Source organism: Artemia sp. Qi Xiang Cuo, chromosome 10 (assembly GCF_049724085.1).
Source record: "Artemia sp. Qi Xiang Cuo chromosome 10, ASM4972408v1, whole genome shotgun sequence".
Taxonomy (NCBI): Eukaryota; Metazoa; Arthropoda; class Branchiopoda; order Anostraca; family Artemiidae; genus Artemia; species Artemia sp. Qi Xiang Cuo.
In genome coordinates this window covers 48,548,158-48,563,518 of record NC_142803.1, presented here as the reverse complement: position 1 = coordinate 48,563,518, position 15,361 = coordinate 48,548,158, and the positions used below count along the sequence as shown (strand labels likewise).

The 15,361-nt window shown below is 34.0% G+C and overlaps 1 protein-coding gene across 1 annotated transcript in view; it reads left to right on the top strand.

Moving 5' to 3' along the window:
• Arp3 (Actin-related protein 3) overlaps positions 1-14,254 on the top strand; it is an 81,812-nt gene extending 67,558 nt beyond the window's left edge. Inside the window, exons 8-9 of the mRNA XM_089095483.1 lie at positions 5,684-5,767; positions 13,453-14,254. Coding sequence (XP_088951609.1) covers positions 5,684-5,767; positions 13,453-13,548 — 180 coding nt within the window. The 3' untranslated portion in view covers positions 13,549-14,254. The remainder of the gene's footprint in view (positions 1-5,683; positions 5,768-13,452) is intronic.
• The last annotated feature ends 1,107 nt before the right edge of the window (positions 14,255-15,361 follow it).

The following is a 15,361-nucleotide window of genomic DNA, read 5'->3' as shown; positions in this document are numbered from 1 at the left end:
TTCAGGCCATCCTCGTGTCCTAATTCGTCAAACAAATATAATGTATTTGCTTTCCTTTTTAGGCTAACAAAAACCGTAGAATGTCCTGAAAGGTAACCATGCACAGACGGAGGGGGGTTGAGGGAAAGCAATCATTTGGAGCTTTCAGGGTGGGGCTTGGGGGGAACATCTCTCCCTCTGTAAGGGGATGCCTCATTTCTTATTAAGTCAGGTCGTTTTTTCATTTTTGTTCTTTGTTTTCTACTGCGTGCAATATCAGAATAGTTAGCGCATAGTCTACGGTTTCTTTCCTATGGTGTTGGCGTTAAATTGTTCAAATTATGTTTAATTAAAGTCATATATTAAGCCAAAAGAAAATAAAACTAAAATATATATATATACCTCTCAGCAGTGGCGTAATTTTGTCAAAATTCAGGGGGGGGGGAGTTGGAGCCAACTTCCTCAAATCAAGTGAACATGACAGTGAAAACTGAGAAATGAGCCATATAGTACCATAAAGGTAAAGATATACTAAAGAAAACTGACCCGTTTCTGTAGATGCTTGAGTTAGGCAGGTTTACCTTAGTTTTGACAAGATTTTTTGAGAAACCAAATTTCAGTGGAGGGAGGGGGGGCAAACCGATTTCTGTGAGGGGCAGTTATCCCCTCTCCCCATAGCAAATTACGCCCCCTGTCTCTCAGTGCTATAGCCTTCAATACTCCCTAGAATTAAAAAGATTTTGTCCTCTTATGTTTTTAACAGTTTAAACTTGACAAATAATGTGGCATCCATTTCGGACTAAATCGCCATAAAGCGTGCCATTGTCTGAAATTGTGGCGCATCATTTTTACCAATGCTGCCGTGAAATAAATTTTTGTCGCCGTCCGAAGTGGTTGTAAGCGTTTCCAGGTGGCGGCCGTGTCTGAGATAAATTATTTATCCTCCTTCGGCATTGATATTGCTTAATCGTCTGGAGGAGGGTCTTTTGATCTTTTTGGATTTTTCTGGACCACATTACAGGAAGAACTTGCCTTGGGCTGTATTTAAACCCAAAATTTGCTTGTGAGCGAAATATACCCAAAGAACTATTCAGAATATTTGCAAATAATTTATTTTTACTATTCCTTAATTGTCTACTTGGCAGCACCAATATCACCAAAAATCATCAATAAGCTTCAGCATTAATCTTCTTAGATTAGACCTAAATACTTCCAAGGCATTATGGATAATTGCTTCTTGTTTGACTTTTGTTCTGTCATTTTGGCTGTTTATTTCCAACTTTTTCAATCATCTAATCTACCTTTTATCAACTGCTTTTTTAGCCATCTACCTTTTTTCAATTGCTTTTTCAACCTTTTGCTTTTTCAAGCATCTGCTTTTCAGCCATATCTAGTGTAAATTTGAAGGGGAATAAATTCTTCCCAGCTGATACTGGACCAGATAAACCCCCCGCCCCCCACTGACATATAGGCAAGTAACGGCTGAATACAGCAAATTTTTAACAATCACTCCCCTCTAGAATATTCTATGATGCCCCGACATTAGCAGAGATTATTTACTTTATTTGAAGCGAGAGTGGTAATAGGCATATTCAGATGACTCAGACCAATGTGTAGGAATGATACTTGTAATTTTTTTAGTTTAATTTTCATATTAGGCATGGCGGTAAACTAACATTTGTCAAAATTTCTAATCCTTTTATGAAATATTAATCAATGAAAATTAATTACTTTTGTCACTTGAAGTCACATTTACTGTCATTATTTTAAACGCTAAACCATGATAAGGGTTTACACATGAGTGTACAGAAGGGGGGGGGGGGTTCTATGAATCTCCCACCCTGACCCCCTTTTTTTACAATGATACGTTGCCTTGTGTTGTAGTGTCAAGTTGTCCCTGACTATCCGAATAAAGAACAAGAGACGTTGATTTATCCAGGGGCGTCCTGAGGCTTATTTATTGGGGGGCGATCTTCGTAAATTTTACCAAATTGCTACCTGATTTATGCCGAATTTTCTACAGAAATCAAGAATTTGCTAAATTTTGGCCAGTTTTGCAAAATTTTACCGAATTGCTACCTGATTTATGCCAAATTTTCTGCAGAAATCAAGAATTTTGCTAAAATTTGGCTGATTTTGCCAAAATTTGGCGAAAATTTTACCGAATTCCAAAAAAGCTGGAGTGGGGGATGCCCCTCCCCCCCCCTCCTTCGGGATGCCCCTGGATTTATCCAAACAAAGGGTCTACACCCAACAAACGCCTTAACAATTACACAATATCTCTAAAAATGTATGTGAACTAACTTTAAAGAAATGACAATATATTTCAAATAATAGCCTATGTTTTAAGATGATGTAGCTTTAGTAAATCAAGTTTTGTTTTGTTCATGCTTAGCGATGCTACATATCGATTTCTAGGTATATCGGTTATCGATATTTCACTAGCCGTTTGTACATTTCAATCACTAGTTTGTGTACATCTGTTGAGTGTTCAATTGAAACAATAACCCTGTTCTTTAGCACTAAGATCTTACATCCTTCTGCACAGATTACCGTTCTTTTGTTCATTATTGTTCTAAGATCTTACAGCTCACTGATGATAGCAAAAAGTGCAAAGAACGTCATTTTTCTGCCAAATAGAACAATGATGAGAGAACTTATATGGTATACTCATCATTGTTCTTGGACCGCTGATCAGAGCAGAATAATGAAAAACATTTGCATACAAACGTCATAAAAAGTAAGATCTTACTCCTAAGGTTTCCCTTAAAATCGTTTTCTGTGGAAAGATATAAGATCAGAGCACAATGATGATCAAAAGAACAGCCATAACCTTGGACAAAAAAAAAATAATGAAAAAAAAATGAAGAAAAGAAAAAGAACAACCGAGGGTAATTATCAGCCATTGAATAATGAAAACAAAGCAAATATTTTGGCGAAGGCCTCTGCAAAGCCATTTTCAGTACTCAAAAAAATATATAAACTATGTAAAATATATTATATAAGATATAATTTTTAGTTCTATAATAAAGATATAATTCTTTCATTTCTATAAAATATAATTCAACATTTCTATCTTATATAAAATATAAAAATATATGGAAAAACTAACCTTTGAAAGTAGCCTGTTTGAAGCAAAAGTGACGTTGATGGGATAACTCCGTCTGGTAGTTGGTTCCTGGTGGATAAGCAGCGCCAAACAAAGTTGTTTGTAGCTTTGTTGCCAAGGCACTCCTCCCTCTGGAAACGAGAAAAAAAGTCGTGTTTACGTTTCGGTCTTATCACTTTGATAAACGATGGCACAAAGAGAGGAAGGTGTGGGTGTACTTCTTAAAGACTGTCATAGATGCAACATCAAAATTTGTGTTGAGAAGCAGCAGTTGGTCTCAGCCTACCCTACTAGCCACGTTCTGGGTCCTTTGGAGCTGTATTTGAGCTTTAGAAGCCCCAGAAAATAGTATGCAGATATGTTTGTCAACAGGTTGTATGCAGGACTTGAATAGAGGGAGGATTCAAGATTAATTAGCTGATTAAATAAATTTAATTGTTAGCTAACGAATTAAAGTATGTCTTCCTTCTGTAAGAAGTAATTTTGCGACAAGCCTGCAGCAGTAACTTACAGCAAAAGGACAAGATATTCATATCATTGGATTTATTGGTCTCATGTCTATCCATTCACCGATCCAGAATTTTAATATTACTTCTACTTCTTCTTAGAGAAGGAACTAAACTTGCTTAAAAAAGATAGGAAATGTGACCTTTTTCAACGATAACTGACAACTGGTTGCAGCACCAAGCCCCCCAAGGCCGACACAGATGCTCACTCTCTGTCTTTCTTCATGTTTTACTACCATCAAATGTCAATTTCAACCTATTTTCATCGTCTTTTTAATCTGTAAAATCCCGTACACTAAAGCTCAAAAATCTCTACTCATTAGTAGTAGTCGGTGCTCGTTGGATATTTAGATATGTTGGCGTATTTTCAATCTTCTATTCCCTGTGCTTTCTAAATTGTGCTTTCTAGGCTGGAAACACAATAGATTAATACATTGTTTGCTCATGGACGTGGCTGAATACAAAGCTAGTTTTCCACAGCTATCTTCGTACCTTGAAGTTAACCGTATGCTCGTGTCTTGTTTATCTTTCTGTCTTTCTTCATGTTTTACTACCATTAAATTGCAATTTCAGCCTATTTTCATCGTATTTTGAATCTGTAAAATCCCGTACACTAAAGCTCAAATAACCACTTATTTGAGCTCAAATAACCACTTACGAAGACTAAGTCTTCGTAAATCTTTTTTCCTCTATAGAAATAAAAATTTATGAACTAGAAAACTGAAATGAGAAAATTTTAGAAAACTTGGAAGACTGAAATATGAAAGACCAAAACAAATGCTCACTCTCTGTCTTGCTTCACGCCTTACTGCCATGACTGACACCTTAGTTACCACGCCTACAACCTACCTCACCTATTGTCCTACTTACATAGAGTTCCTGATTTTTTTTTTTAATCCTTCCTTAGGATCTCTTTCTATTCCATTCGACCTTTTGTGTTTCGCTTCTCCCCAACTGGATGGCCAAAAAGCCTTAGATATGCTATCAGTTAAGTATTTAGTTCCAGAAAAAAATACTTGTAATAATAATATTAATGAAGTATTATTATAAAGTGTAATAACGTTAGTAAAGTATTAGTAAAAACAATGTAAAGGGCAATGCCTCTACAGAATAATGAAAGTGAAATGAAATATCACAAAATCAGGTAAATATTTTAAAAACCTACGTAAGACATTTCTATGTAGACCCCAAAAACATTTATCTTAAGTTTTATTTTTATACAAGAGTAATTATTTGAGATAATACACTTCAAAAGATCCATATAGACAGTAGATAGTATAAGGGTGAGATTGTCCGCCAAATTCAAAATCTTTAATTTAATTCAATTCAAAAAATCAATTCCAACCAAAAGACTTAAAAAATAACACAAAAGGAAAAAAAATAGATAAGTAAGAATAAGCAAATTTCAAAAAATAGGCTAGTTTGAATCAGAAGGCTTATACAGCTTTTGTCATGTTCATGCACGTTGTAAAAGCTGGTCCTTTCACGGAACCAGTTAATTAATTCCTGTTCATATTGGCAGATAGGCTTTGTTCCATTCTTCTAAAGTCCGAACAATCTTCGGTTTTACCCAATGGATATGGTAAAATAAAGAGAATCGGAAATTTTGGGTGGCAAAGGAAGTGGGAAGTGGGTTAAGGAAGTGGCAAAACCGGTCACTAGAGTTGTTTGCTCAGGTTAAAGGGTTATATTAAGGTAGAGGTGGTGGGCTATGAAGGGTTTTATGATAATTCTTAGAGAGGAAGAGTCACCACTTGGGAAAGAAAGTAGTGTGTGGGTCAGACTATGCAGCAAAATGGTCCCCACTTTTCCCAGTGTGGGGGGGGGTACTGGGTAAAATCTTTTGCATTTTGTAGGGGAATGTAAAGGATTTGTAGTCTATCCAGTTTAATTAATAAGATAAGAATACGTATAATGTTCGCGAATAGAGATACAGAGTATAGCTTTAAGTCTTTTTTTTCTCTCTTTCTTTCTGTCTTTAAATTTTAGCTCTCTGACAATTCTTATCCGTTTAAACATAAATAGATTATTAGGTGACCTTGGTGCTCGGACTAGAGTATGTAAATATGATCATTGTTATGTTTTGTAGCCAAAGCCCATAGAAGTTCAGGTTGTGAGTCATCATATGCAAAGGTATGCAGTTTGGTTTGGAGGAAGTCTTTTAGCTTCTACGGTATGTTTGTTTTCGTTTTTTTTATAGATTATTTAGAAGTTCTACAGTTTGATGATCATAATGGCACAAAATCGTGTTTGGGGAGTGCGCGAAGTGTCAAAGATGCTCTATTGTGCCATTAATTTCCTGTCTTCCATTAGTGGGCGTCGAGATTAAAGGGAGAAGGGTGGTTTACCCCTTAACCTCTCTTTATTTCGAGGAATGAATTAGAGCTATTGTGCAAAGAACGAGGTGTTACATGGGCAGCAACTCCTTCAATATCGCGAACTTTTTCTTTAACAAAACAAAAATAATTTAAACTGTAATGGGTGGTATAAGCAGACCAGGGGGTCAGCGCCAGAAACGACATAATTAGTTTTCGCAATCATATTGGATGCCACACTGTCCAGACTCGCGCAAGCATCAATAACACCGTAACGAGATACAATATTTATATTTTTGAAACAGCCGAGTAAATACATTAGATGTTAACAATATCTAAAATAACCACTTCTAAGTCTCCGTAATTTTTTTCGTCTGTAGAAATAAAAATTCCTTAACTAGAAAACTGAAATGAGGAAATTTCGGAAAACTTGAAAGCTAAAATGATTGACCTATTTTCAGGAATTGATTATAAGCCATAAGATGGTAAGGTGAAATGGAACTCGAAGCAAAAATATTGTCTCACCTATCGTTGCTCTTCAGTATCAGGTTAGCAGAGGTAGAATTGCAGAGAAAGGGGGAATGTAGTAAAGGGAAATAAAAACCTTTGAATGATGGTGTTTTAGTTATGTTCACTTTTTTTTCGTTGAACTTTAGCTTTCGCAAATATTTGTTATTAAGTTTTACAATCCAAGGACGTGTTTAATATCGCTGTTGCTAGATATCAGCTCGCAAACTTGAGTATGCTTATGTTTGAGTATGCTTATGTTTGAGTATGCTTATGTTTGAGTATGCTTATGCATGAATTAGGCATTTTTAGGGAATTAATTTGGGCAGTATCGAAGCTGTATATTTTCCATCTTTTACATCGAAATCATTGCAATTGGTGAAAGATTTTTATAACAGTTAATTAAAAAAAAACTTTCCGAAAAATAAGTTTTTCAAAGAAATTTAAAGGCATTTTAAATTTATGCTCCGTAGATAAAAATACATTTAAAAATTAAACACAACACGACCAGAAATTAATATTAATGAATAAATGAAACCCAAAACGAAAAGAGGTTAAATAAAGCTTCATAGCAAAAAGCACAACAAGTAATAATATAAACGAATAAATAGATCTTAAAGCGAGTAATGCTAAGATTAAATATGAAACTCAAGCTTAAAACGAAAACAAATATTTTGCTATTAAAGTATAAATGAAACTTTAAACGAACAGAAATTAAATAAACAATCAATGCGAACAAACGTACAATATATATTAATGTAAATGAATAAATAAATCTTAAAACGAGTGAAACTTATTGATAGGTTTTAGGCTTGATATAGTAGGTTTTAGGCTTCTGCAGTGAGACAATACCCAAAATCTTGTTTGTAGTTATTTTTATTCGATTCAAACTTGATTTGCATATTCAATTTAAGTTTCACTCGTTTTAAGATTTATTTATTCATTTACATTAATATATATTGTATGTTTGTTCGCATTGATTGTTTATTTAATTACTGTTCGTTTTAAGTTTCATTTATACTTTAATAGCAAAATATTTGTTTTCGTTTTAAGATTGATTTTCATTTTCAATCTAAGTATTACTCGCTTTAAGATGTATTTATTCATTTATGTTATTACTTGTTGGATGTCTTTTGCTATGATTGTTTATTTAATTTCTGTTCGTTTTGGGTTTCATTTATTCTTTAATAGTAATTTTCTGATGGTTTTGGGTTTTAATTTAAACACGTATTTGTATCTGCTGAGCTTAAGTTTAAAATGAACTTTACTTTTCCTTGAAATAATTATTGTTTGGAAAGTTTTTTGTAATTAATTTTTGTTCGTTTTTGATTGCAAAAAGTTTCAAGTTTTCATGGAATGGGGGGATGGGTGGCTTACTGTCCAGTTATTATTGATTTTAAAAAACGGATCTATAACTTTGAACTTAAATCGAATGAGGCTTTTTTCAAAGTCTATACGACTACCTCTATGATAAAAACCTTATATATGAACAATAGACAGCTTGCATAACTTGTAGACAGCGATTGACAACAATGAATGGATTGAAAAAAATAGCTCCAATAAGGGGGTTTAGACCATTTCACTTGCTGACACAAAGCGATCACGACTGTTTGGAATTGACATTAATAAGAATTTGTTTGCCAAAGCAATTTTGCATCTATCACAGAGTACGTATTTTAACCTTATAATTGAATAATTATAATAGATTTCCTATGTGTTCTTCCCATACAAAACCCCTTCCCATAAGTTATAAACCCCCCTCAATAAGTTATGCCCCAGGGCAAAACTTACAACGCCTACCCCTGGGCCCTGGTGGGCTGTGTCGACACCGGATTTTTTTGTTATCAGAACTTTGAACTATTTTACCAAAATGTCTATCTAAAAAATGTTATCTGATGCATTTAGGGCGTGGAGGAGGGAGAGGGGCTAGTTGCCCTTCAATCTCTTTTGACTCTTAAAAAGTGAAAAAGAACTTTCAATTTTCAATCAACTGAGCCCTCTCTAAAGTTTATACGAGCATCCCTTCCATAAGAAATAGTGTGAAGGATTCTCCGAATCCTTAAATTACAACCCTTGCCCTGAGGGCTTTGGGGGAGTTGTAATCCTCAAAGACCTAATTTCCAGAACTTAAAACTACGTTTAATAAAATGGCTGTCTTAAAATTTTGATTGGATGTGTTTGGGGAAAAGGTGGGCGTGAGAGGGGGTTAGTTGCCTTCATATAGATTTCTAATATTACAAAGAGCCCGAGGCCTCAGAATTTACATTTAAATGAACCTTTTTTGCAGTTTTTACGACAGCGACTTCTATAAAAACCTTGTGCGCCCCCAGGACATAACTTAAAACCCTTGTCAAGAGGGATGTAGGGGTGTGTCCTCCTCAAAAAAATATTTTCAATGTGGAAATTAACTACGCTGAACAAAATGGCTATCTCAAAATTTTGATTGGATGTGTTTGGGGGAATGAAGGGCGTGGGGGGGGGCTAGTTGCCCTTCAATCACTTTCGACTATTAAAAAGGGCACTAGGCCTTTGAATTTCCAATTGAATGTGCCTGTTTTGAAGTTTCTACCACAACGCCTTCTATAAAAACCTTATATGCCCCAAGGGCATAACTTAAAACCCTTGCCCTGAGGGTTGTGGGGGAGTGTCCTCCTCAAAAATATTTTTTTAATCTGGAAATCAACTACGCTGAACAAAAATGGCTGTCTCAAAATTCTGACTGGATGTGTTTGGGGGAATGATGGGTGTAGGGGGGGGGGCTAGTTAACCACCAATCAATTTTGACAATGAAAAAGTGCACTATCCCTTTGAATTTCCAATCGAATGAGTCTTTTTTGAAGTTTCTATGACAACACTTTCTAAAAAAAACACTTATATGCCCCCAGGGCATAACTTAAAACCCTTGCCCTGAGGGTTGTGGGGGATTGTCCTCCTCAAAAAAATGTTTTCAATCTGAAAATCAACTACTCTGAACAAAATGGCTATCTCAAAATTTTGATTGGATGTGTTAAGGGGAATGATGGGCGTGGGGGGGGGCTAGTTGCCCTCCAATCATTTTTGACTATTAAAATTGGAACTAGAGCTCTCTATTTCCTATAGAATGATCCCCCTTTGAAGTTTATACGACGACCCCTTCCATATGAATTGCCTCTGGGAAAAAAAATAAAAAAATAAATAATAAAACATTGGAGCCGTATGGCCTTTACTATAGGCAACGCTACAGCGTTGCCTCTGATAATGGCAGGATAATCCTGAAACTACTACTGACTCACCAGTGTTTTGGGTAACCTTGCGACTATTCTGTTGTATATGGCTGTTTTGTGTCCTATGCCCTTTAATCTTCAGTGTTATGTGTAACTGAAATGGAATTGCTCTTTATGGGATAGTTTGCTGCAGATAAATAAAGTGATTCCCACTGTCCCTATCTACTGTATAGAGAACCCACTGCCAGGGGAACGGGCCTAGTTACGTCTGCGGGGAAAGAAGACCATGTTGAGCTTGACAGTATTTCGGCATTGTGAAGTGACATGAGAGGTGTACCATAAGTGGGAGATGGTAACGTCGGCAATGACTAAAAGTGTTTTTGTAGGCTGCGACTTTCCCAAGGGTGTCTTTTTAGCTCTTACTCATGGGGGACAGTTGCCCCATTTTTAGAGGGGAATGCGGGAGATTATTTAAAGAGCTATTAACCTTCAGTCTCCCTTGTATATTCCATATAACTTCACAATTTTATAGTTAGTTGTATAGCGATTTAACAATATAGACTCCCTATAAAATATACAGGGGAGCGGCAAGGATTTTCTTTTAATTTTTTTTTATGAAGATACAACAAAATATATATTTTTTTAATATAGAGGGGGTCAATTTTTTTCCTTTTTACAATGAAAAAAAAAGTTTTTTTTTCAAAACCTAGAGGGTCGGTTACCCCCTCCAATCGGTGCCCCTGTTAACCACTAGTATTTGAATAACTAACCTCGGTTTCATTGTTAACTATATAACGATTTGATAAAAATCGACTATACTATTAAGTAACGGTGAGAAATAAACACTTAAATATATTAAATGCAAATACTGATGAATGATAACTGGTAATTTCACTTAAACAGGTTACTATAATAAGACATCTAGTGTCTCTGAGGTAAGGATCAACACTGGCAAAAAAAAAGAACTGACCTGTCTGAAAGATTCAATGAGTCATACCAGTTGCCGAGACAGCAGCTACATATCAGGTCAACGAAAAGAATTAATTACAACTTATTTAAAATAAATATCGAAATAATATTGTATTTCATTTTTTTTTATTTAATTTTATCTCTTCTTTTTAGTTTTACTTTGCATTTGGCCAAATATTAAAAAACTACTTAGGCCAAAAGTGCCCAAAAGGAATATTTGCTTGCTTTTTTTTTAAAATTATTCTTTGTTCTATGAAATATTCTGGTAAATTTACAGTATAGGATAGAAATTGGAAAAATAAAGAGAAAGAGATATGCCATACGATTATCTATTAAATCCTTTGAACAAATATCTTAATCATAACCCTTGCCATAGTTTCCATGCTCCCTTCTTAGTGGGGCCAGATATAGCCCTAAGTTGTATGAAAAGTTGACGGATATTATAGGTTTTTACTATTTTCTTTCCGCTTGTTTCTCATCAACGTTTAGCTCATAAGGCTAAATAACCAAATAAAGCCTATTTAAAAAAAATAGTGAGCTTCTGTTTATAGTCTAGAGTTATATCTGGTCCCATTATGAGGGGGGAAGGCTGTGACACAACTGCAAGACAGCGATCATTATATTTGGAAAGAAAATTAAATGGGAAATCGAATTGTTTTTTGGGTTTTTTTTTTCTGTCTCATTTCTGTCATATGCCGTAGTTTACCAATATTTTCTCCTTGGCCCAAGCAATAAGCAATTCGCCCGGAAGTTTGGAATAAAACTTGCCTACTTATACCTTACTTCATTGATCGTAAAATACTTTTATTCACCTTAAGCTAAGGGAATACGAAAAAGTAGTAAGTAGGGAATCTTTGGTGCTTTAAAACGGATTTAGTACAAACTAGCAAATGCTTACACCAGTGTGGCGTTACTTGGCAGAGCTAGAAAATTTAAAATAAGCTTAATTTTTATTTTAGCTTAGTTTTTTAATAAAAGCTTAATTTTAGCTGGTCGTTGGGTTTCAAGTAAGATTCTAAGTTTGTTTAGATCCAACCTGGAATTTTGCAAAGTGAGAGGATTGTTATGTTGTTGTTTTTTAAACTATTTTTATTGGTGATTAGTACGGACTGGGATAGTGTGCAGAATAGAGCCCAGTAGAAGGTAATAAAGAATATTTAGAAAAATATGCCTGTTTGGCCCTTTTGAAAAATTATGTTTTCTATCTTTTGCACAATATAAAGGAAATGTAAAAAAAAGACAAAAAATAAATACAACTAATATTTTTGTTTATGTTTTTATGATTAACTATGATTTTGCTAGGTAATACTAGATTATTCCAACCATTTTTATTTTATTTATTTTTTTGTCCGTTTAAGTTGAATCGAACCTTTTACCTCGTATTTTGTCCCATATTTAAGTGGATTTTAGTGTCGGTAACTATGGCATATATCCTCTCTATTCCTCTTGATTTACACCAATAACCATCTGGGGGGAAATGTTATATGGATGATTTTTTTTTAGCTATGCCTTGACTCTTTACTACTTTCTCGGCTTGAACATTGATAGTGTAGGGTAATAGGATCACTTCCTCCTCCTAATTTATTTTTCTTCTGTCTACCATTTGGTTCCTTTTACCTGTTAGCTTATTTATAACTAAGGATAGTTGGCATCTGTGCCATCATAAGACGTATTTCTACGGTAAGATTCGTTTTATTTGTTGGGGCCTCTTGTACCACTATGTTGTATCACAGTTTCAAGCACTTCATTTCGCTGTAAAAACAATGATTTTTCATACAGCCTGTCTTTAAGCTTATTACTGTGATGCAATCATCAAATGGAAAGCTAATAAGAACATCAGATTTATTGTATGAATTAGTGTAACTAGGGTAAGTTACAGTTAAGTAATAGTTAAGTAATACGTTAGTGTAACGTATCTTGCTGTTTTCATATTCTTGCAATCATCAAATGGAAAGCTAATAAGAACATCAGATTTATTGTATGAATTAGTGTAACTAGGGTAAGTTACAGTTAAGTAATAGTTAAGTAATACGTTAGTGTAACGTATCTTGCTGTTTTCATATTCTTTTTTTCTTTCTATCCTCTCTCTCTCTCTCTCTCTCTCTCTCTCTCTCTCTCTCTCTCTCTCTCTCTCTCTCTCTCTCTCACTCTCTCTCTCTCTCTTTCTCTATCTTTCTCGCTTTCTATCTCTCTCTCTCTCTCTCTCTCTCTCCCTCTCTCTCTCTCTCTATATCTCTATCTATATATAAATATATATATATATATATATATATATATATATATATATGCATATATATATCCAATATTTTTTCCTTCAGGATCTGTAATTATTCTGGAAACATCCAAGTTCATCTCCTGGGCCTGGCCTCTATGACATTAGACAAGAAAAATAAAGTTGAAGACTTCTGACTGGATGATTTCAAACTGAAACCATCCAGCATCCGGCATTTAATACAAATAAAAAACGAAAAGATTTACATGAAAAATTGAATGAAAAACTGTTGTTTTTTTTTTAATATTGTATAAAACCAAATTTTACAAGTTATCCTTATTCATACTATGAATTCAAATACCATTTTCACTTACAATATATGAACCCTTCAAAAAGCTGTTACCACCTCTTATTTTATAATATTTTGTTTTTTTTTAATTTTTACTTTCAATGTCTAGAGAACATAAAATCCGCCTCTTTGTTAGACTTTTTGTAGTTTCCATTTTTTAAGTGCTTTTTCGGCTCTAAAATTTGAAAAAAAAAAATTTTAACTCTAGAACTGCAATAATCTTCTTTCTTCACATGTTTTTTCTCATCAACCCTCCATTTGAAGAAGCCTTGACGATAATTTTTTATGTTTTTATTTTCTTAGCCGGATTTCTACAAGGTGTGTCATACAAAGGCCGAATATGAAGAAAGAGGTCCCAGTATTTGCCGTCACAATCCTGTTTTTGGAGCGATGTCCTAGTTTTAAATCTATTTCAGCAATAGTTTATCTCTTTTTCATTCCTACTGTTGATTTCAGGAGATGTTCGATAAGAGTGTTGAAACTTTCATTTGTGATGATACTGATGAAGCCTTCCAAAACCTTTCTCTTTTTTCTAAATTACTGTTTCTAAGTCAATCATGAAATTTTTGAAACCAAAATAGATTGGATACAAAATAAAAAAAAAATCGAAAATAATACCCGCGCGGATTTTGTCCCGAATATTGGGATTTCCACAGATGGTGGGTGGGTTATGTATGTGAGTGGGGGGTTAGTCTCCAGTCACCCCCTCTCCTCAATTCATCTAATATGCATGAAGGGGTGACAATAGGATTACAATAGTAATGTTATGCATTACAGTAATGATGTTATGTATATCAAAGCCGCTTTTACAATTTGACCCTTCTAATAAAAATTAATTGTTGGATTGACTTAGTTGTAAAGTTTAGTTTTATTTGTGCTTGTGTCGTTGCAAATGTATTTTTGTCAAAATGGTGCTCAAAAATATAATTTTGAGAATTTTTATTTTAATAGTGTTAGTTGCGTTAGGTCAGAAAATAAGTGGATTAGTGCTATTCGAGCTAAAATGTGATTATCTTTCATTTTTCAAGATGGAAAGCTGAAAACAACCGATTAAGGGTAATTAAACGGTATATACCCCGCAGTTTTGGTTCTGCCCTCTCTTGCGCCCGGTGCAAAATCTTGATTAAGGCCCTTCCCCTGTCTCCCACAAAATGTTTATGCTAAAATTTAAAAAAAATCCATTTTCAACAAAACTATTTTCAGTTTATTAACTAATTAGTAATTTCTTTTTATTTTATTGATCGATTAATAGTTTATTAATTATTTTCATTTACTAACTCTACTTTATTTTAATGGAAATAAAATTTCAAAAATTACAAAATGATTATTATCGTTAGATTATTTATTTGAAGTTTTGCGTCCCTAAAATTTATACTTCCGGGAAAAGTGCTCCATCTGTCCCTCCCCTAAAATTGCCTCTGATTCCCCGATTAAACAGTAGTTTCAACCGTGCATTTTATGTTTCAATCTGCCACTGTTTTCGAGGGCTAATATGGAAATAAAACAAAATAATACAGTTTTATGCTAAAATTGAATTTTAATTTCTTAACTATCATAAATAAATAAAAAATAAAGATGTGAGCACTAGCTTTTAAACAAGCCCGTAAACAACCCTCTACGATGTTACAGTACCACGCAAGCATCTGGAAAGAAAAATTTTAAGATGGGGATATTTGTTATTTCGATCTCTATTTCTATTTCCGTCATTATCTTTAATTTTAACCAGTGTCATATAAAAATGTTTTTCAATTTTCGGTTACTATGGGCTGTGGCTCATTCTTTACTAGGCTGTGACTGTTGCTAACCATGATGGGATGTATCTTAAGAGAAACATTTATCGAGTAATAAAGTCAAATGATAGTAAGTTCTCTTCAGCAAAACTTTAGGAGAGACGAAAGATAAAAATCCCGGTTAAAAGCCAAATGAATAAAAAATAGACAAAATGCAAATGAATATCAAGAATTCAAATTGATGAAATAATTCATAATGCAATAAGACATGTAAATATAGAATCAACTTTAATATTTGACAGTTCAACAAAAGGAAAAATTGCATTAACTAATATTAACAAACAAAAATATAAAGAAATGATATAGTAGAAAAAAGAGGTTTTTTCTTGATTTTCTTATATCTTGCTTTTTTAGCACACTAAAAGCTGGAAATTCACAAATAGGATCAGAACAGGTCATAAGAAAGAATTGGAAGGAATTAA